At 36.1% G+C, this 24,275-nt stretch overlaps 1 protein-coding gene across 11 annotated transcripts in view; it reads right to left on the reverse strand.

Annotated features, from left to right (window-relative positions):
* Positions 1-24,275, reverse strand: part of METTL8 (methyltransferase 8, methylcytidine) — a 213,352-nt gene that overhangs the window by 33,698 nt on the left and 155,379 nt on the right. For 4 of the 11 annotated variants that reach the window (XM_037523529.2, XM_054699850.1, XM_037523526.2 and 1 more), the window contains one exon: positions 9,876-10,030. The exons of 6 other annotated variants lie outside the window; for them this stretch is intronic. In XM_037523529.2, the coding sequence (XP_037379426.1) occupies positions 9,876-10,018 (143 nt within the window). In that variant the 5' untranslated portion in view covers positions 10,019-10,030. Of the gene's footprint in view, positions 1-5,893; positions 5,913-9,875; positions 10,031-24,275 lie in introns of those variants that run through there. One more of the 11 variants, XM_037523527.2, reaches the window with a different exon arrangement.

Below are 24,275 nucleotides of genomic sequence, written 5' to 3' on the forward strand. Positions count from 1 at the left end.
ACTACTAAGTGAGGGAAATACTATACCCTAAGCCTCTGCAGTGAAGATTTTCCACTGTACAGTTACAGAATCCCCACAGAAACCTATAAAATGTTCCTACTGTATTTATGGGGACTTCTGCCAACCTCCTGCTTTATGGCAGCTCTTTATATTAAAAGAGTTTGATTCACATATACCCAAACCAAAAGACAGCAACAAGAATCACTCAAGTTTATAAATAATAAATTAAAATAAAATTTAAGCATAGAGACAAATAACAAACAAACTAAAAATAATCAAGTATTTAACAAGAACTACCACTAAAGGAAAATAGTGGTTTGTAGTGTTTGACTTACGAATTGTACTTCTGGGAACTTACTGTAATAAAGTAACTCAAAAGAACGGAGAAGTATCTGTATACAAATATTCAATGGAATACCATATATAATAACTAATAATTGGAAACTATCTCAGTGATAGAGGAATGAAAATATTATGGTAACTCAATGAAATATTATGCAGGCATTTAAAATGATAAACATGAAGGTTACATAACAACACAGAAATATGTTAATGTAAAATAACATGAGGTTAAAAAAACAGATTCCAAAATTGTATATGTTTTGCAGTTACAACTATATAAAATTACATACACATTGTGTAAGATAAAAACAATTGTTAAAATAAATAGTGGACTTAAGGGAAAACTCTTAAATCTCCTTAATATTATAAAGCTTATATATCTGCTTCACCTGCAGATAATTCTTTTGAAACTATATTCACACAAATCTATATTGTATATTTAAGACATAAAACAATGGTCATTAAAACTCTGTATCATTCTTCATGGGGAAAAGCCCAGCAATTACAACAAAAAGGAAGGTATGTTTTCTAAAAAGAGTAAAATAAAAAAAAGAGTTAAATAGAAAATAGAAACTTGCTATCTTTTCTGAAAACTTGAATTTGAAAAAAGAAATCTCACAAATAAAAGAGAAGATTTTGAGTATGAAGTTTTCACAACATGGCTGGTAGAACTTTGCAGTAGTCCTAAATCCTGTGATCAGTTTGCATATTTCCTATCCCTTTCATATCAATAGTACAATTGAATCATGACTCCATGCTTCAGCTTTAAGCTGATGTCAATAAGCTTAAAAGTCTGAATAATTATGCATTTGGTTTGGTTTGGAAAAGTTAAAACACACTCACCCCTAGTAATTGTTCAGCTTGGGCTGATTTTTTTTTTTAAAGATTTATTTATTTATGCATACAAGAGCTGGGGTACAGGCCAGAGATGTGGGGGGTGAGAGGATTCACCAGAGACAGAGTGGGGAATAGAAGAGGCAGACTGACTGAAGTACACTGCCGAGGGGAGCAGTGGGCAAGACAGGAGAGGTCTGCTACACCATGTGGGTTGCTCCCTGGTGGCCGGGAATCAAACCCCCAGTGCAGAGGCTGCGGATTGCTTCAGAGTGTGGTGTTTAACCCCTTGCGCCACCAGGGAGGCCCTTGGGCTGATATTTTTGAGGCTCCTACCTAAAGAAAATACTGCTGAATATGATGCCATTTCCTCTTACAATTTTTACTAATCAGATATAAACCAAAGCACCCAGTGTAAGCTATATAGCTGAAATGTTTCTCTCTTTGTCATTTACTGTGTATACAAGTCTCATTATAAAGCAAATGTAAAGAAAATTTAACAAATACATAGGTAACCATGTATTTTAAAAATTGTAAATGTAAATTTAAAATATCTATTTTTATGTAAATTAAAAATATCTATTCTTAGTAAAAGTAAAAGGGTATTTGTTTCTGCTTAAGACTATGTCAGTAAACCTTAATTCCATAAGAAAGTCACATGTTATAGCTGCAATTATAATAACAGAAAATTTTAAAGACAAAGTCTTAACTTTTATTTATATATCATTATAGATGAACAGTTATTTTTCAAGTTCTTTCTGTACTTGTGTATATGTACACAAACATAAATATCTTTCTTTACAACTATAAAATCTTCATAATTATGATTTTAAAAAAACTATATAGGACTTGTGGTTTTGGCCATGACAGAATATTTGGAAATAAATGGATATGTCCCTCTCCTGTCATAAACATTGATAAAATTAGATAAAATGTATAAAGCAACTGTTTTTAGGTGTTGGACTGTGCTTTAGATAATACAGGACTGTGATACTTAAGAGAAGAGAAACACAGAAAGTTCCCACATTTACCCTGGCTTTCTGTCTAGGGACATATTTTACACTGTGGTGCAGAGGAACTGGGGACACAGAGATGAAAAAGATTTGGTAGAATTTGGTTATTAAAGAATAAAACTAGTAAGATGGGGATAGGTGCAATGGACTCATAATTTTTTTTTAAAAATCCAAACAATAGCAATGCATATAAAATATAAAGTTTTATCTCTACCTCTCATTTCCATGCCCAAAGATATGTATAGACATGTAACACACGTACAAGAATTCCTTAGTAAAAATGAGGTCATACTAGAGATAGTTTTTCAGCAGCCTGCTCTTTCCATTTAATGATGTATCATAACCACCTGATTATCAGTACACATAGTTCTCGTATTTTCAGTAATGGCTGCTTTGCTCCAAGGTATGGAAATATCCATATGTCTTAATAGCAATATTGAGGTGTAACTGACATACATACCTATATTTTTAAAGTGTGTAATTTGGTAAATTTTTACACATGTAGACACTCATGAAACCATCACCACAATCAAGATAATGAATATATCCATCACCCTCAAAAGTTTCCTTGTACTCTTTGTAATTCTTATCTCCTACTCCTCCCCTTCTTGCCACCTCTCCCCTGCCACCACCCACTGGCAGTCACTGGTCTGCTGTCTGTCTCCTTAGATAAGTTTGCATTGTTTAGAACTGTACAGTAAGAGTACCGTATATGCTCTTTTATCTTTCAGCACAATTTCTCAAAATTCTTCTATATTGTTGTGTGTATCAACAGTTCATTATGTTTTTCTTATTGAGTAGTATTCCAATACATACATACACACACACACACACCCCACAATTTGCTTATCATTTTACTTGTTGGAGAACACCTGTGTTGTTTACAAATTTGTTTATTACAAACAAAGCTATGAACAATCAGGAATGGGTATGTGTATGGACCTATGCTTTCTTTTCTCTTGGGTAAATATCTAGGAATAGAGTTGGTTGAATCATGCAATAGAAAAATATTTAATTTTTAGGAAACTGATTGCCAAACTGTTTTCCAAAGTGGTTTTACCATTTTATTTTTTTAAAAGATTTATTTTTATTTATTTATACAAGCACTGGGTACAGTCAGAAGCACGGGAGGGTAAGAGAATTCACCAGAGGCAGAGAATTCACCAACCAGAGCAGAGCAGGCAGAAGGACGGAAGTACACTGCTGAGGGGAGCAGCGGGCAGCAGGAGAGGTCTGCGCGCCATGTGGGACCCTCCTCCGGTGGCCGGGGAGCAGCTGGGGATCGAACCGGCGCTGCAGAGGCTGCGGGCAGCTTCGCTACCCAGCACTCAACCGCTGTGCCACCGGGGAGGCCCGGTTTTACCATTTTATATCCCTACTAGTAGTATCTGAAAGCTCTAGTTCCTCCACATCCTTGTCAACACTTGGTGTGGTCAGCATTTTGAAATTCAGTTATTCTAATAGGTATGTATTAGTATTACATTATGACTTTAATTTATTTCCCTAATGACTAATGATGTTGAACATATTTTCATGTGCTAATTTACCATCTGTGTATATTTTTTAAATAAATTTTTACTGAGGTAACACTGGTTTATAATATCATGTAAATTTCAGGTATATAGCATTATAATTTGACATCCGTATATATCACATCATGATTACCACCTAAAGCCTAGTTTCCATCCATTGCCATAAAATTGGCTCATTTCACCACCCCCCAACCTCTGTTCTTTGGTGAAGTGTTTGTTCAAATATTTTGCCCATTTTTTTCTAAAGATTTATTTATTTATGCATACAAGAACTGGGGTACAGGCCAGAGGTGTGGGGGGTGGTGAGGGAATTCACCAGAGACAGAGTGGGGAATGGAACAGGCAGATCAACTGAAATACACTGCTGAGGGGAGCAGCAGGTGAGACAGGAGAGGTCTGCTGCGCCATGTGGGTAGCTCCCTGGCCAGGACTCAAACTCGTGCTGCAGTGGCTGCAGATAGCTTCATAGGTTGTGTCTTAACTCCTTGCACCACCAGGGAGGCCCAAATATTTTGCTCATTTTTATTGAGTTGGTTGTTTACTGAATGCTGAGAGCTTCTTGAATATTTTAATGCTCTTATCAGCAATAAAAATGAACTACTGATACATAGCAACAACATAAATAAATCTAAAAATAATCATGCTTAGTGAAAAATGACAAACACAGAAAGAGAAAACCTATTTTATATTCCCTTTATGTACAATATTAGGAAACATAAACTAGGGCCTCCCCAGTGGCGCAGCGGTTGAGCGCTGGGTTGCGAAGCTGCCCGCGGCCTCTGCGGCGCCGGTTCGATCCCCGGCTGCTCCCCGGCCACCGGAGGAGGGTCCCACATGGCACGCAGATCTCTCCTGCCGCCCGCTGCTCCCCTCAGCAGTGTACTTCGGTCCTTCTGCCTGCTCTGCTCCCCGCTCTGGCTCTTGTGAATTCTCTCACCCTCCCGCGCTTCTGACTGTACCCAGTGTATGTATAAACAAAACAAACAAACAAATAAATAAATAAAAACATGCCTCTATTAAAAAAAAATTAAAAAAAAAAGAAAAGAAAACATAAACTAATGCATATTGCATGCTATGTTCTTTCTCCCACTTTCCTTCTTTCTTTTCTGTTTTTCTGTGGACAAATTCTCTTGATATTCAATCTTGTTCAGAGATCTATTTATCTTCCCCTGTAAGTTCCAGTTTGAAGATTAGGCATTATATATTTTCTGTAACCTGAGGGTGTCAGAGGTAGGGAGAAGCAGGAACTCCACTGGCAGTAAGTAACTTTTATGAGGAACCAGGTCTGTTTTTTGTTTTTGAGATTCATTAAGTACTATGCTAGGTTTGACTTAGGCTGTATTCCATCCCTAAGGGGGTTTATCTTGGGTATTGGATCATTCTCTCAATTCTGCATGAGGCCCTGGAAAATGGTGAACCCTGTGATTTTGCCTACTCTGTTGAGGCCTCAAATTCCATTGCTTCAAGTAGGAACATTTATTTTCAAAGGTGCTTTGCCCTTTGCCAGGGCTGTCTAATGAGTAGCAGCAATGGTTTGTCAGCTGACCTTCTGTCAGTAGTACTGCTTCTGAGGGACAAAAGTGGGTAAGGAGTCACTCCAAGTCACACAAAAATCTGCAGTTCCTTTTTTTTGGTCACTAATTTCTCACTTTTATGAACTTTTTATGTTGGTAAAGTTTTTGTTTGTTTTCACTATTTATTATTCATTTTATTGAAGGAGGGATACTTTTTCAGATTCATCCCATCTTCTTCACTTGGAAGGTAGTGACTTATTTGTAAAATAGACTAGAATTCCTTTAAAACAATGATCAGCTCCTATTTTTCTCTTGAGCGCTCCACAGGACCTGGCCCAATGATGAATAAATGTTAAGATATGAAAAATGATAGGGATAAAAGATATCATTTCATGTTTTGTGATAGTTCTAAGCATGTTGAACAACAGTCAGATTATTTTCCTTAAATATCTCTCCTGTTACCACTATTTACCAGTTTTGAAATATGAAACCTCTTTCGACTCCGATGATTGATTGATTGATTGATTGATTGATTTAGCTTTGGCTATACCTCATGTTTTCTCAATGCATGTCTACATTCATGCTACCTTTTGTCTAGAACAAATGGTCATTACTAGTCAAACCTTCTTCATCCTTCAAAGCTCAGGTTAAATCCTACCTGCCCTATGAAGTCATCTTACTGACTTTTCTCCCATTCCCATCTCAGGAGGAATCTCTTCCTATTCTGAAGTCCTAGGATCTTCACTGTCTTCACTATATTACCCAGCATACTCCTCATATTGTTTACTAATTCATTGGTATTTATCTCTCAATTCTCCATCTAAAAAGGATGACAAGAATGTTGTCTTTTAGTGAACATTTACTACCACTAAGAGAATTACATATTTATCTCTTTTAATACAACCCCCTATGAAGGAAATTTGCTTAAGTTCATGTAACAGAAAGGGGTACAGTCAAGAATTAAATTCAGTTTTTGGATTCTGAAGCCCATGTTTAGGCATTATATTAACTCTCAGTCTGACTGTAAATTTCTAGTAGACATCAACTGAGTCTTGCATTTCTCTATATTGATTCACTTATACAAATATAATTATTGGGTGTCTATTATATAGAAAATAGAGCCATTAAGTAGACATAAGCCAAGTTTGTCTCTGAAAAATCATATAATATAATAAAGATTTTAAAAAACACATAATTAAGACACATCAAAAATGATAAGGTAGTCAATTCTTATGTGTTTCTTATTTATTATGTTATGTACTTTATATTACATATACTAATTTAATCCTCACAACAATCCTACGAGGCAGATATTACTCTTACCCATTTTAGAGATTAAGAAACGGAGGCACAGAGAAATTAAGTAACTTCTCACAGTTGGACAATTAGTCTGTGCTCTCAAAATCTAGACCTTTCATGACAAAAGTTATAATGAAATAAGATAAATTATTAACACATATATTTAAAAACTATATATGAAATGGAGCAAGAGGAATACAATGATTATATAAGGATATTCAGACTATATCCGAAGTAATTCTTAATATTAGAACTCTATTAGAATTCTGGAAACAGTTTACTGTTTCTATCTATCTATTTATGTATCTATCCTTACCTATCCTGTTCTGTCTGTCCTTGCTTCACTCAGAGTTCTGTTTCAATCTTTTAAATATTGGTATTCCATATTAAGACTCCATTTGGAAAAAAATTCTGTTGCTAAAGAAAAGTTTGAAAACCACTGGACTGGATCAAGGGTTCCTAAATACCTAGGTGCTCAACAGAAATACTAAAGAAATTTTCAAATGACAAATTCCTGGGTCATACCTCTAGACCTAATGAAATAATAACTCCCCAAGGGATTCTTCTGTGCAGAGCCCAAAACTAGCCCAGGTATTTGAGAAGCACTGAACCAGATGACCCTTGATTCCTTGAAAGCCTATGAAAAAAAACAGAACTTAAATAGGTAGGCAGGAATCTTAAGCAACAAGAGCAGGTGGTAGCAGATGGAAGATCATATAGATGACTAAATTAGTACAGTCTTATGAAGGAAAAATAAATGGAAAATAAGGAGCTAGCCTAGGACCAGAAGTTACTCTGGAGGTTAAGCTGCCTGGCAATTATCTCATAGCCTACTGTAACTATCAACGATATTAGTCAAAATGGTTTAATTCAGTAGCAGTCCAAAAACATTCAATGTGAACCATGTACATAACTAAAAATTTTCCAGTAGTCACATTAAAAGTGAAATTAATTTTAATAACATTGATTTAATAACATAACCAAAATAATATAATTTAACATGTAATTCAAGAAAAAAAATTATCAATAATATAATTACCTTATTTTTCTGTATGAAGTCTTCAAAATGTTACAGTACAACTCAATTCAGTCTAACCAGGTTTCAATGCTCAGTAACCACATGAGCTAGTGGCCACTGATATGGTGCAGAAATAATTAATAAAAGCTCAATTTATTTCCTATTAAAATGGATATTCTGGGGGCCTCCCCGGTGGTGCAGCGGTTGAGCGCTGGGTTGCGAAGCTGCCCGCGGCCTCTGCGGCGCCGGTTCGATCCCCGGCTGCTCCCCGGCCACCAGAGGAGGGTCCCACATGGCGCACAGACCTCTCCTGCCGCCCGCTGCTCCCCTCAGCAGTGTACTTCGGTCCTTCTGCCTGCTCTGCTCCCCGCTCTGGCTCGGTGAATTCTCTCACCCTCCTGCGCTTCTGACTGTACCCAGTGCTTGTATAAATAAATAAATAAATCTTAAAAAAAAAAAAAAATGGATATTCTGTACAATAAAAACAAAAAATCCATGGATCACTTTTTTTTTTAAGATTTATTTATTTATTTATACAAGCACTGGGTACAGTCAGAAGCACGGGAGGGTGAGAGAATTCACCAGAGCCAAAGTGGAGAGCAGAGCAGGCAGAATTACGAGGTACACTGCAGAGGGGAGCAGCGGGCGGCAGGAGAGGTCTGCGCGCCATGTGGGACCCTCGTCCGGTGACCGGAGATCGAACCAGCACTGCAGAGGCTGTGGGCAGCTTTGCAACCCAGCGCTCAACCCCTGTGCCACTGGGGAGGCCCCCATGGATCACTTTTATGCCCTAGAGATCCTGCTACCTAGGCTAATCAAATAACAATTTTGTCTGCAGACACCATACTTACACACCTTTACCCCCGGCCCCTCTCTCTCTTCCTAGCAGCAGAGTCTGTGTTCTAGATATATTTGCCAGAATGTCCTGTTCCCAAGGCCTATTCAAAATATTTAAAACTAAATTTACCATCTCTTCCAAAATTAAAAAAAAAAAATTACTTCTTGCTTTTCCTATTGCTACCAGTCATCCAGGATCAAAACTTCAAATGCTTCCTTTTCCTTTATTCTACAAAAGTACCAAGCTCTATTTATTCTTTCTTCACAATCTCTCTCACTGCCCCTTTGCTGGTTCTAGTCTACCTGCTGATGTTTTCAGTATACTGTTACCAAACACATATACTTAATACACTTTTTATGTCATTTTTCTTTAGTGGTTCTATAATGCCTTATGCTTCAGCTTTGAATTCAGGCCCATGCACAGCCTTGTTCTTAGCTCTAAGCTGGCCTATATCATTCCAAACTAATCATTTATCAGTCTCCTAGGACAGCTTTTATTTTAGGCAAACTACCCAGTTTCCTGTCTCTTATATATGCCTTAAAATTCCTCATCTCTGTTTTATGATTTTCTACCTACCTGAATGTCCTTATTCCAGCTTTACCTATCCAAATCATTATTACACAAGTATTTATGCATCAGGCACTGCAGTAGGAAATGGAGATGTAATAGATAATTGTATGCTCAGTTTTCCCTTTTTAAGAAATCTTTCTTTATAAGTCAATTATACCTCAATAAATTGAAATAAAAGAAAATCTTCCTGCCTATGCCAACAGAAGCATTTTTGCATTGCTGTCTATATGCTTACAAGAACTCACTGGGCCCTTACAATTTGCTTCTTCCTACTGCTATTTATCAAGTTTTTCTATAAATATCAATTCATCTTTCCAAATAGAGTGTGGATTTCCTGGAAGCATGGATCAGGGTCATACCAGTGTATTTTTTTTTTTTTTAGCATTTCAAAAAGACAGGTTTATTAGGAAAAGTAAAGAAGAGACTTGCACAGATACAACTGGGCAGGAAGAGCTGCTGCTGCTGTTTTGCAAAGGGAAAAGGTTTGTGAAAAGAATTACCTGCATAGTCACAGGAGTGCAGGAAAGTTGCCTATCAATGTATTTTTTTGAGCACACAATAAGCAGCAGGTACTAAACATACCATTGCTGAATGATAAGTACTTATAAAAGAGTGAAGGGCCTGTGGAACAGGAAGAGGGCCTACCTAGAAAAAAGATACCCTCTCTCCACTCCAGCAATACGGTGGCAAATGATCAGAGGTGACCACAGAGGGCCTGTAAGAACTAAAGCTGGGCAAAGAGTCTGAGAAATTTCATTTTTCAATTCCATTTACAAAGAATTCAGAATTGGTAACACTTAAGTTAGGATCAATTATCTTGGCTTTGGACCTCTACAACATAAGTAAACAGCTTTAAAAATCCATTTTGGTATTAAAATATACATGCCTGATATCAAAGCTGAAAAGATAACTCACCACATGTTGTGTTCAAAAACTTTGGCTGGGTCAGTTAAAATTCTTGATCCCAGAGGAACCAGTGGGTGAGAACCACTTTGGTATCTATGTGGCACCTTTTTTATCCTTAGACAGGAAACAGAATTTCTCCAAATCACATTCATCCTAATCAGCACCTGGAAAGTTGTAAGTGATTAGTCAATATGTATTAAAGTATATTGCTTATATAATAGCCAAACACAAGTCCAAAAGGTTTACAACCTGAGAAAGAATATAAAAATTAAAATTTTATTTTATTTTTAAAATATTTTTTATTTATGCATACAAGAACTGGGATGTAGGCCAGAGATGCGGGAGTGAGAGGATTTACCAGAGACAGGGTGGGGAGCAGAACAGGCAAATCTACTGAAATATACTGCTGAGGGGAGCAGCGGGCGAGGCAGGAGAGGTCTGCTGCGCGTGTGGGTCAGCTCCCTGGCCAGCTGAGAATCGAACTCATGCTGCAGTGGCTGCCTATAGCTTCATAGTGCTGAGACTTAAACCCATGTACCTACCAACAGGGAGGCCCAAAAATTAAAAATTTTAAATAAAAGATGGATATGTTAGCTTCACTCCTGGAGTATTTTTAGGCCAAGAAATGAGAAAAGAACATTTAGAGTGACATTGGCTGGCATTCTTTTTAAGTCACACATAGACTTGACCAACTTTACTTTGTTTGGTATTTGCTTATTTAATTTTTAGCACATGGTCAATGTATGTAAGCCTCGAATCTGGATCTCACACATTAGGAAGATATTTTTTAATGTGATTTTATTCTTTTATTTTGGGAAGTCTAGGCAAACTTATTTCTAGGGAATATTTCATTGCCAGTAGATTAAAAATCCAAGTATAGTAGCAGAATAAGAAAACAAACTTATTAAATCTCAATCCCTGGACTGAGCTGAGTAATATGAAAATTAGTGAAATAAACAAGTAGATACTATATTAAGATATGACCCCAACTATTTTTAATGCTAAACCCCATATAAATATGCTGTTAAGAATAGCAATAACATATCTGCAAAATAAATTTTCATATACAAAATGCTAAACCCTAGCTCAAGAAAAGAATCACCAGCTGATTATGCAAGAATAATGACTCATTTAGAGTATGCCATTTTAATTATGTATTGGTAAATATGTCAATTTAAAATTTTTATGTCAAAGTCTTAAGAAACTCTGAAGGGTTTTCGTTCCCCAATAAGAAATCATTGTAATACTGGTTGGCGTTTCATCCCCATTCAGTTCATCACAGCATTCAGCCTAATGCTATAAGCTGCCAGGAAGAAAAAGATGTTAAAAGGTGTGTGTACATAATATACATTAGCGACTACACAAGGTACTATTAAGCATAAAAATGACATGTATTGTACGCCCTTTACTACCTTACTGAATTCATCAAATGAACTGCAGAATGCTGAAAACATCTCATTGTGCTCGTCAACATAAAATTCAAGATTTTCCTTTTGGAACAAAGACGACTTAGTTACATATACCAAAAACCTGAAATGGTTCCATTCAAATGCGACTAACAGTGATGAGAAATGAAACATTCAATAGCTAGTGCAAATCTCGTTTCCTATTTGTTTTTCCTTCTCCACTAAATGTAGGTTCTTTGGTGAAGGGAAATCAAATTAAATGCTCTGTCTACCACTAGTTTTTCTCTAATGTGCCTTTGTTCTTTTCTTCTGCCAGTGTTCCACATAAGACTAACAAAACCCTACCTGCACAATTATTTTTAGAGGTCTTTCTGCACTGAATATTATTCATAAGATCTACTGTGTAGAAACTGATTACACCTAGAAAGGGAGACAATTCATGCTCAAAAGTGTAAAATGATGTAAATGTTTTTTTCCACCCAGGAAAAGCCAAATCAAAATGAAACTTCAACCCTTCAAATAATTATGTGATACTTCTCTCTATCTGTCTATATATAGAAGAGGAAGAAAGGGAAAAAATGGTAAGAGTTTCTCTACTATAAATGACCGACAACCTCTATAGGCAGTAGTCATAACCAGACTGGATAATTGGCAATTAAGGAAAATTTCAAAGATACACACGCTTTGAAAGCTGCTAGACTATAGAGAGAGCATGGTGTGGCCACATTCTTGCCTTTTGTCTTGCCAAGGTAGTTGTTTTTCTAATTAATACATAAGCATCTTTACCTATTTTATTTATTTATTACCTGTAACAGTCACACAGAGATTTGCATTACTCTTTATCTTTTTTATTATATAAATACATAAAAATTATATAACAGATAAATACATACTTATATAATTACCTTTTCAACTAAATTGCAAGCTATACAGCTTGCAATATAAGCTGTAACGGCTACACCAGTTGCTTGTGAGTGAACTGTTTGACTGACTACACAAAAATTATACTTTTTTGACATAAATTTAGTTGGAAGGAAGTTATTTCATATTTTCCAGGGTGGTGCCTAAGATACTTACAGTATGGAAGGAAGTGACAGACATAATGACTACAATGATAAATGAATGTGTGCTTTATGTTATAACTACCAGATTAGCTTAATGTTTACTAGGTCATGGTTCCATTTTGTGATGAAAAAAGGAGAGCAGGGCAGTGTCAGTCCCAAAGAATTCTGGTAATTCTTTCCAAGTGTAATCAGTTTCTATCTTCAACATACAGAAGGTTTTATGAATATTTAGTGTAGAAAGAGAGTTGGTTTCTGTTACCAGATTCCTATTCTCTTTATGTATCCTCTCTTAACTGTCTATTGGCATACCCTAATTTGAATAGAAGTAACACTGTTTTCATAATGAAACTTTCCATAAGTGGTATTTTTATATGAAACACAAAGAGGTAAAGCGAAAACTGTTTCATTCACCCAAAGAAGGCAACAAAGGAAGAGAAACTAAAAACAGGAGACAATTAGAAAAAAATACCAGTATGGCTATTTAAACCCCGTCATATCAATAATTATATTGTTAATGGGCTCCATTAAAAAAATAAATTGTCAATTCATATGAAAAAGCAAGATTCTACAATATATTGCCTACAAAAGCAGCACTTTAAATGTAAACCTAAAAATATATGTAAAAAAATATCAAATCAAACACTGAATGAAAAACTTGAGAGGGTTATATTGATAGACAAAGTAACTTCAATAAAACATTACTATAGAGATAAAAAGGGACATTTAATAACAAGATCTAATTTATCAAGACATAGCCATTTTTTTTAAAGATTTATTTATTTATTTATACAAGCACTGGGTACAGTCAGAAGCATGGGAGGGTGAGAGAATTCACCAGAGCCAGAGCAGGGAGCAGAACAGGCAGATGGACGAAATACACTGCTGAGGGGAGCAGCAGGCAGCAGGAGAGGTCTGCGCCTAGTGGGACCCTCACCAGAGGCCGGGGATCAAACCGGTGCTGCAGAGGCTTCGAGCAGCGCTCGCTGCCCAGCGCTCAACCACTGCGCCACCGGGGAGGCCCAAGACATAGCCATTTTCAATGCATTATGTACCTAATAGCAGAGCTTCAAATTACTTGGAACAAAAATGGACAGAAGTTTTTAAAAGGAGAAATTGGCAAAATTACAGTACTACTCAGAGATTTTAATACCTTTTACCAGTAATAAATAAATAATATATATACAACAGTATATATATATACAACAGTAAAGAACAAGGGTAGGTGAGGATATTAAGAAACTGGAACCATTGTGCATTGGTGGTAGGAGTGTAAAATGGTACAGCTACTATGGAAAATAGTACAGTGATTCCTCAAAGTATTAAACATGGAATTACCATATGATACAGCAACTCTATTTCTGGGCATATATTTAAAAGAAGTGAAAGCAAAAACAAAATCAAAAAACTATAAAGCGAGTGAAAGCAGGACCCAAAAGAGGTACCACTTTTTAGAGCAGCATTATTCATAATGTAAGTGTCCACTGCAAGATGAATGAATAAATAAAACATGATATACACATATAAAACAGAATATTTAGCCTTTAAAAAGAAGGGGATTTTGACACAAGCTACACAGGGATGACTCCTGACACATTACATTAAGTAAAACAAGGCAATCACAAAACGACAGATGTTGTATCAACTCTCTTTCATGAATTTCTTAGACTAGTCAAACATTCAAAGAGACAGGAATCAGAATGGTGGTTGTCAGGGGCTGGGGAGAGAGAAGAATGCAGAGTTAAGTGTTTAGAGGATATAGAAAATTATTTGGGGAGGGTAAAAATGTTCTGGAGATGGAAAGTGGTGATGTTTGTACAACAATGTAAATATATTTAATGAGACTAAACTGTACACTTTAAAAAGGTTAAAAAATTTTAACTTGATCACATAAAAAGTAAATAAGCAGATCTTCAACCACTATAGTCCACTTATTTGTGATTTACTCTTCTTCCTCTGTGACTTGGAGCTAGAGTGACCTGTACAAGTTTTTAATTTCAATAACAAAAGACAGATAGGTTTTTTCCAGCAAAGGATCTGAGGAAAAAGGACCTTTATTCAATATGTGGTTATGATTCTGGTCTGTTTGCAATAAACAGTTCACCGGAGAATCTACAATTCAGGCAAACACTCCATCCTGAAGTTCTCTTGAGGAGCCCAGAATATGAATGGTGGGCCTCCCCTGGTGGTGCAGCAGTTGAGTGCTGGTGCCCTGACGTGCCCCGCTGCTCCCCTCAGCAGTGTATTTCGTCAGTCTGCCCGTTCTGCTCCCTGCTCTGGCTCTGGTGAATTCTCTCACCCTCCTGCGCTTCGGACTGTGCCCAGTGCTTGTATAAATAAATGAATAAATGTTTAAAAAAATTTTTAAAAAAATATGAATGGTAACCTTTGAGTAGATTCCTAGGAGTGGAATTGCTGAGTCATATGGCGGCTCCATTTTCAATAGTTTAAGGGTCTTTCACAAAGATTTCCAGAGTGGTTGGACCATTTTGCATTTGAAGCAGCAGTATAAGAGTTCCTTTTTCTCCCACATTCTCGCCAGCATTTGTTGTTGCCAGTTTTTTTAATGTGTGCCATTCTTACTGGTGTGATGTGGTATCTCATTGTGGTTTTGATTTACATTTCCCTGTTTATAAGTGATGCTGAACATTTTTTTTCGTACACCTGTTGGCCATTTGCATTTCCTCTTTGGAGAATTATCTTTTTAGTTCCCCTGCCCATTGTTTGACTGGATTGTTTGCTTTGGTTTTGTTGAAAGGAAACCTGCACTCCTGTTTACTGCAGCACTATTTACAATAGCTAAGATATGGAAACCACCTAAATGCCCAAAACAAATGATTGAATCAAAAAGATGGGGCATACATACATACTGGAACACTATTCAGCATTCAAAAAAAGTAAACTTATGCCATTCGCAACAACATGGATGGAGCTGGAATGGATTATGCTCAGTGAAATAAGTCGGGAGGAAAGAGAAAAACATTGATGGTTTCACTTATAGGAGGAACATAGGGAAACCAAACAGGGATCAGGAAAAAAAAAAAAAGACAAAATTAGCAGGCAAACTACTGTAAATCAGAGATATTCAGCTGGGGAGGAGGAGGGAGTGTGATCAAAACCGGGGAGGGAAGAGCACAAGAGACTAAGGTGATAGTTCACAGGTATCTTGGTGGGTGGGAATGTTATGGGGATTACACCTGAGAGGAAAATGAACAATGATATTAAAAAAAAACATATAAATAATAAAAAAATGATGCTAAAATTCACTGGAAAATGAAAATATTATTAGGAAGAAATACAATAGAAGATCTACAAACAAATGTACTATTAGATTTTTAAAAACTGAATTTTTTATTAACCAAGAAGAAAACAGAATTGGTAGTTGATCAGTACAATCTCTACTGGACTTGTTTCAGGCTAGTGAAGAGAAGTCATGATTTTTGGTTTTCATAAGCTATAACAAAAGTAGTGGTATATGTTATGTTTTAAATATTTAGGAAGATGAAAATTTAAATAATTTCTTGCCTATGTTTTTCCCTTCCCTTCAATGTCTACATTTACTGGCTTCTAGACTAAAAAAAAAAATATCTTTAAGAAGTGAAGCTCATATTCTTGAAATTTTTATAAATATGCATAAAAATTCTTAATTTTTTGCCAATTTGTTTACAGAATCAACTGTAAATATTAACAATAAAGGTGGTATTCACATTTTTGAATAGAATTGAATACCTATTACAGAAAAATTGTAGAATAAACTTATGACTCATGTTTAAAAAACAAACAAAAATAAGCAAACAACCTTCCTACAAGAAAAAATATAGGCCCTGATGCTTTATTGTGACCATCAAATATTTACGGAAAAATAACCCAAATTTTATACAGACTTTCATAAAATAAAGAACATTTCTCAATTTGTTTTATGAGGCAACATAACTTGGATAAACAGTACATTTATGTGAAACAAAGGTCTGAATATTGGCAACATTGTTAAAAAGCAGTTTTCCCACAAACTTAATGCTTCCCACTATAGTTTCAAGTTATCAAGATTTGTCAGGAATAAAACATGAGGATATCTAAAAGGGGGAAACCCTGGGAAAGAGTTTTTAAGGCATGTCTTAGTATGCTTTAATTGTTAATGCTGATACTTAGCTTCAGTTACCCCAGTTTAAAGCAGAAAGAATTATGAAGGCAACAGAATTTCCTCGTATCCTTGTTAGGTATTTGAGTTTTATTATTGGAAGCAAATGAAAAAGTTTGTGGTCATGACCCTTCACTTAGCTTAATTCACTCAAACTATGACCCTTCACTCAAACTAATTCTGCTATCTGAAATTCCTTTTTTTTAGATTTATTTATTTATGCATACAAGAGCTGGGGTACATGCCAGAAGTGTGGGGGGTGAAAGGATTCACCAGAAACAGAGTGGGAAACAGAACAGGCAGACAAACCAAAGTACACTGCTGAGGGGAGCAGCGGGGAGAGTCAGGAGAGGTCTGCTTCGCTATGTGGGTTGCTCCCTGGCCGGCAGGGGGATGCTGCAGAGGCTGCGAACAGCTTCATAGGTTGCATTTTAACCCCTTGCGCCATCAGGGAGGCCCTGCGATCTGAAATTCTAGCCCATATAAATAAGTAGTTTTGTTTTTTTTACTTACTTTATCTATAGGTTCACACTTTCAGTCCTATCTAGTCCTGTCAAAGTCAAAATGAAACAGAATGAGCATGACTTTAGGCATGAGCTCCTTATATCACAACACCAAGTCTCAGTCATGAACAGTTAAAGCAATCACTAAAACAGATCCAGAAAGTCACTGAAGTTTATGTAAGTATCAGACTGACAAAGTTTCATTATCAATAACATTTATTATGCTACCAAGTATAGAAGCACACCATGAAGGGCTGACAGGCTTCCTCCCAGTTCAGGTGTGCCTATTTTAGAATGCAAAGAAAAGAACAAATGTACAAAGTGACTTGGATTTGGCATATACAGTAGTATTTGGCATATATAGTAGTAGCTCCCCTATCCATGGTGTCATTTACTTGTTATCAATTGTGATCTGAATAAATACTATAATATATTTTAAGAAAGAGCAAGCAAGACCACATTCACATAATTTTTTATACTTGTTATAATTGCTCTATTTCATTATTATTTTAATCTTTTGTGCCTAATTTATAAACTAAACTTCATCATAGGTATATATAGTAAAAAATACAGACTATATAGGGTTCAGTACTACCCATGGCTTTAGGTATCCATCAGGAGCATTACAAGATACCTCCTGCAGATAAGGGGAAACTACTGTAGTATGACAAGACATGTCAGACTATGGTTTTAATACTTATCTGCTTCCTGGGTCTACCACTATTACATGTTGTAATTGTAGAAGAAGCATTGGTACAAAAGGGTTACTTGTGGGCTGAGATCTCTGTCCTATCTCCCGTCAAATTTTGCTTTGCCAGATGCTTTGCTTTCCACTAAAATTGAACCCTTTCACCTTTCACAATGATGCATGCATCTGCCTTAATATATCAGAAAACTATAACATATTCTACCAGAACAAGTAAAAATGTAAGTATATTTCATGTTATAAACATGAGTATTTCTTAAATAATTGAGAATTCTTATAGAATATTAGCTTTAATACTATAGAATATTAGTTTCATATTATATTTTGTAAATTAAAATCTTTGAGGAGGTAAAGCACTAATCCTGAAGTATCTTTCATGTAAATCTCAATTTAAAAAAAGTTAAGTACCATGAACTCATTTAAGCTCCAACTCACCATCAAGGGGTACTCTTTTCATACCCAATTCACAGAGGAAAAAAAACCACACAGGATGAATTAAAGTAATATATTTAAGGTCACCCAACCAATAACTAACAGGACATCAACATGCACTTGAGTCTAAATAGAAAGCCCATGCTCTACTTTTTTTTTTAAATAGCTTTATTATTCACTTATTTCCAATTCACCCACTTGTATTCTACTTTTGTACATTACTTGTGCAACACACCACATGTCTTTATTGGAGTTGCTAATTTGTTTTAACTGACTTTAGGAAGTCAAGAATTCTTTCTCTCCCTTCATTTCACTTAAGTCTGCTTCTTCTCTTGGGCCTTAATAGAATATCAAGGAATGCCACTGGGAGACACAGTTCCCAGATTTAGGAGAGCATAGTTACTCTCTCTTTTCAGAACTCAAATCTCAAGATTCAAGCAAAGCACTCTTAAAGTACTTAATAATGTAATATTTTAAAACCCAGTTCTTTTCACTGGCCCAGTTTCACACAGCTGAGGAGTACAGGCCAGGAAGGATTTCTCACTTCCCTTGCTTTTTAAGATTGATCCTAACATTGCTTTTGCACATCTCAATACTGCTACAGAAACACCAAAGAAGTAAAGGAACTGGTACTACTGTTTCTGTGAACCTATAACCATTATCCTTGGAGCACTTAGCTGACTCTGAGCAAAAGCTGTTTGTATGGCTCCCAAAGAATGATTTCCAGTTGTCTCAGCTCATTGAATTCTCAAGGGAAGGAACTACTGTTAATCATACACTAAATGCCTGCCCTCTATTTAAAAGTTAATTCTCCTTCTATGTTTCCCGGATTCTGAGCATCCTTTAAATAAATAAATTAGTGAGACATTCATGTTTTTACCTTTGTAACTGTTTCGCTTTTCTTCTCAGCTGGGATGCTGGTACAAAGGTTTCATTCAGAGGAACAAATATCATCTAGATAAAGCTGCACTAAACATTACCTGAGAGGCTAGCATTAATGAGAGCAAATTACAGTGCTATTGTTGTACTGTTTTGGAAAGGGAAAGCCAACAGGTAAGAAACATTTAAGTATCAACTACACTGCCGTGAAAACCAAAGCTTCAATTAACCCGGCAATTTCAGAGAACTCCGAGGGTGACCATCTGTGAGGCAAACAGCTTAGGCAACTCATACATCTTGTTTTAATCTTTCTCTGGATGATTATAATTTCAGGGTATAAATAAGGTTATTAGCAAGAACAGAACAACAACAATAATTACAGTATTTGCAGAGTACTTTGATCATCTGTGACGTCAGTCGCTGCAGCTTCAAAACAGGAATCTCATGCTGTGTTTGTTCTCCATGACCACCCTTAAAGGTGGCCACACCACAGACTCACTCACACTACAGAGGCTACTGGGATTCAAGAATTATTTTTTAAAGGGATTTCATGTAAATCCACCTCAAAGCTGTCTCATTCCAAAATATCTGAAGGGTACACTATACTAGAAATCACTCTGATATTTGTTTACAAAAATATTATGCTGGACCAAAACGACATGTTTTCATTCATCCACCCGGCATATGATATTGTGTGTTATAATAACTTCTGGAGGCAATACTCAGATTTGGTAGGCTAGTAAAGGGTATTAAGTTACATTCATACTTTATGTGCTATCAGTCATTTTAAGTTCTAACAAAAAAAGCTCACATGGATGAGACTAATGGCATTCTGCCCTTAATGAGACTTTTGTTTTCCTATTTATTGCAAAGGTCTCCACCTCTAGGTACAAAAAACTTGTACCTGTATGCAGGATTTACCCAGTCATGTTTTGACTAATGTATCAATAAGGCTGCCCTGGCCCAAACTGGAATGGTATAAAAAGTTCAGTTCATAAGTGGATGTTAGGCATAAAAAATATGATAGAACATTAGTGAATAAAAATGTCCAAATGAATATATTTCCATAATTTCAAAAGAATATATGATTCAGGTAGGCAGAGATTATAGCATTCTGTAAATCCAATTTAAAGAACAACAATTAGTTGTAATTTGCAAAAAAAAAAAAAAATGACGAGACAAATTGCATCATGGAAAATCAGGTAAAATTTTGACTGTCATATCATTAGAGGCACAGCACAGTCAGAAAAGGACCCAGAGAAGGAAAAGTAAAATTTACAGCAATTGTACAATTTCTACAGAAGAGACGAGTTCCAAGGGAAAGATTAAGAATGCTATAAAATTGTGGACCAGGTGGCCAGAGAATGTTAGAATCCTCATAAGATGCACCTGTGATTTCTACCGCTAAGTTGGATGATGACCCAACTGGGTCATTCCTTTTCTCCTCTTGTCTTGAAGAGTCTTCTTGCCCTGGTCTTCAGTCTATCCTCATGCCTTTAATGCTATTGGAAAAATATCCCTGATCAGAGTGACATTTGTGATTATGTGGAGTCTAACTTCAACAACTTGTTTTAGGAAAGGAAATCACTGGCTAAAAGGAAATCATTGGCTTTGGAAACACAGATGAATGATGACCTTTATCAAAGTGAGTAGAATGCTGTGCCCACAGAGTGACTGACAAATCATTATGTCAATAGGATAAGGAAGTAGTGAATGTAAATGACTCTAACAGGCAATGGAAAGGAAAAGAGAAAGTTTCACCTTCAGTCACCTAGGCAAAAGACGAATACCTGTTAAGCTGCAGAGAATCTTGAGTATTGTAGAATGAGAGGCAATCCAATGTTGAAAGAAAAAAAAACAGAGTCAAGATACTGGAAAGAGATGGACTGTTGACAAATAAGGTTCATGAAGTGAAGGAAGGGAGGGAAAATAAGTACACAGAAAACAAATTAGCCATGTAAGATGTCAACAATAATCTCATTTCTGTTGCATGAGAACAGGTGAGTTTGTAGTGGATAGAAAGACATTAAGAGAGTCCTTTCCCAGTGTTCTCTTCTTGAAGAAGAAAGAGGTGACAAAGTAGAGGACTTAGAAAAGAAGGAATAGAAAAAAATGGGAAAGGAAACCAACAACGTGTGATTAAGGGAATAAAGAAAACATTTGCAACATCTGATCTTGCAACTCAAATAAGCAATCATTTATGTTGCCTCCTGAGTGCTCACTCCCCATTCCCAATAGCTCATGGATTTGGGGTCTAGGAGTTTACAGAGAAGCCAGGCATGGACTATATAATTAATTCTATGCTAATCAGCACATTGCAAACCTTTGGGCATAGTGATTGATTCACAAGTGATCATGTGACTAAACCTGTCCAACAGAGTGCATCTTAAGTTGACTGTTAGAAATTTGGGGACAAAGGTAATTCTGATACCAGTTAGACTTGTAAGAGGAAGCATGAAGCCCTTAAGCTGTTGAAAGGTGTATCAGTCAGTTCAGGTTGCCTTAACAAAATGCCACAAGCTTGTTGGCTTAAACAACAGAAATTTATTTTCTCACAGTCCTGGAAGCTAGAAATCCAAGATGCCATGGTTGGCTTCTGTTGAGGACTCTGACTTGTAGACTGCTGGCTTCTTACAATGTCCTAACACACTGTAAGATGTGGAGAGAACGAACTCTGGTGTCTCTTCCACTTTTGATAAGGACACATTCTTATGACCTCATAAGGATTTGGGCCCCATCCTTATGACCTCCATTAACTTTTATTAACCTCAGAAAGGCCCTAGCTTCACATATGGTTACCTTAAGGTTTGGGGCTTCAAAATAAGAATTTTGAACACAGTTTAGTTCAGAACAAAAGCTATCCTGGAGCAGAGTGGGCCTAGATTTGGGATGGCAAGGAACAACTTACACATGAAGTCAAGTCTGAAGAAGTAAAATTGGGAAAATAAAAAGAAGTGAGCTCCCATTGTTAAGTAGTTGTATTAATTTTCATTTGAAGCCAGTCCAACCTCTGGCATTTTTTTAGTTATTACATTACATTTAGTTAATACATTTCCTTAAATGTTTAAACAGTCTGAGTTTTCTGTTATTTGTAAAAAAAAAAAAAAAAAAAAAGGTAACATAGTCTATGCAGTAGTTATGTGATTTTCTTTACAACCTGATAGTGTGTGGACAAAATATTTAGTTTTATTTATATTAGGCCTGTCAGGTTGACAGCACAGAAAGGGGTGGTAATTTAGGATGGTGGGATTAAAGGATGATCAATGACCAGAAAGTAAGCCCCCAAGTAACTAGAAATAAAGAGAGAGGAGAAAGAAGGACAAGGGTAGGGTGTGGCTGAAAAGTGGTTTTAATAGAAACAAAGAGAAGGGAAGACAGATAGAAGGTACTGACAGGTTAGTAATTAGGCCCTCTGAGTTTGTTAATGGCTTGTAATACCGAAATAATAAGAAAATGCTGCTTTGAATGAAAGGCACTTAGAGTGTGTTTAGAACTACAAAGCTGTAAACACCTATGAAAGAGAAACATTTCAGCTTGGACTCCTATACACTATTTCATTTTAAATTTCTAAAGGTCATTATAATAGACCTGTATCCCTTGTTCCTTAGGAACAATCCCCCCACTTGACACATTTATTAATTTGGGTTTGCCAAACTAATATCCTAAGACAATTTTTTAAATTGCGTTTTCATTATGATAGTAATCTAAATATAAAATCAAGAGGAGCAAACATACAACTGCTATTTCATTTCAGAGCCTGTGTTTGTATTTATGATCTAGCTGTCAATAGCAGTACAGATATAATATGGAAATGATACACCTGAGTATACATCACACTATAAAAATAATCTGTAGTATTTTGAATTGAAAGAAGTGCTAAAGGAATCAATAAGACACAGCACAAAACAGTACAGATGTATTAAAGTCAAAAGAACTTGTGTAATGATGTCAACACCTTGTTAATAATGAGTTGCAACTGTTTTGATAAATCATCAGCATGATGTTAATTTGATGTTATTTTGATGTTAATTTGAATTTTATTGGCTTTATGGTTGTAGTTGTACTTTTTTGATGTTATAGTTGAATAAAAGTCTATGCAGAAGTAATTTATACCTAGATTTGTGAACAACATAGTAAAAATACTTTAAGTCAACCCAGAGCTTAGAGAATTTTTTCTCCTTTAAGTGGAGATTTACATTTTTTCAACATTGAGAAATACAGTACTTGGAAATTCTGTTCCAGAGAATGCTAGTCTTACTCTTTAACAGCTGAAATACACCTACATAGACAGATTCATACCAATTTTCTCTGGGAAGCAATATCAAGTGAAGAGGGAAAGAATTTGGACTTAGTCAAATCCGAGCTAACTACCACAAAACCTCTGGCACAAAATTGTTAATCTCAATTTCCTCAGTAGAAAGTAGCTAATGAGATTATTTCAAAATACAGGAAGGTTACAGGAGATGATCCATATAGCATATGTGTAGCATAGTAAGTGCCCAGTAAGTTTTAGTTGCTATTACTATTTTTATCATTACCATGGCTCTTCTTACAATTTCCACAGGGCTTCAAGAAAACCAGAAGATTAAGTCTTCCACTATGTCTTTTAAACAGCCCTAAAGTAGTTCCAACTTCCCAAAAGGTGAAAGACTAACTTACCAATGAAGTGGGGTGGCACAGCAGAAAGTGCTGGACTGAGAACAGAGTATCTCAAGTTCAAGACCTGGTACAGCCACCTATTAATCATGATTTTAGGGAAAACTCTTTACTTTGCCTAAGTTTGTAGACTCATTTGTAAAATGGAATTCCTAAGCCACAAAGTTCTTACAAAAAACATTAAGTAAATTGAAGAAATATTTCTAATGGCATCCCTTAGATCCTAATAAATGAAAAAAAAATCACACAATAAAATAATTAGGAACAAGGTTTTCCATCTCTCACTGCTGAGCAATCAGGTGTTAAGTTGGTCAAAGAAGACAAGCCAAACAGAAAGTATTAATCAAGTTTTTTACTTATTTCAATAGTGCAATCAGGAGGCCAACACCAGCTCCCCAGTGTTCCATTTTCCCCTGATATAGTCCCCTATGGGCTCAGTGAACACAACAGACAGAGAGCCCTGAAAAAAAGGTTCTGCATTTTTATGGATCCCTCTCATGGGAGTGGTCAAAGTGGAAAAAGTGTCTCAGCAGAGATTCCCAGTAAGGAATCTTGATTTCTTAGGAGGCATCTGGGTTAAGAATGCAGATATACACATAAGGTGCCCAAGGGGACCTTGACTGCAATC

Source organism: Talpa occidentalis, unplaced genomic scaffold, assembly GCF_014898055.3.
Source record: "Talpa occidentalis isolate TD23 unplaced genomic scaffold, MPIMG_talOcc4v2.1 talOcc4.3, whole genome shotgun sequence".
NCBI lineage: Eukaryota > Metazoa > Chordata > Mammalia > Eulipotyphla > Talpidae > Talpa > Talpa occidentalis.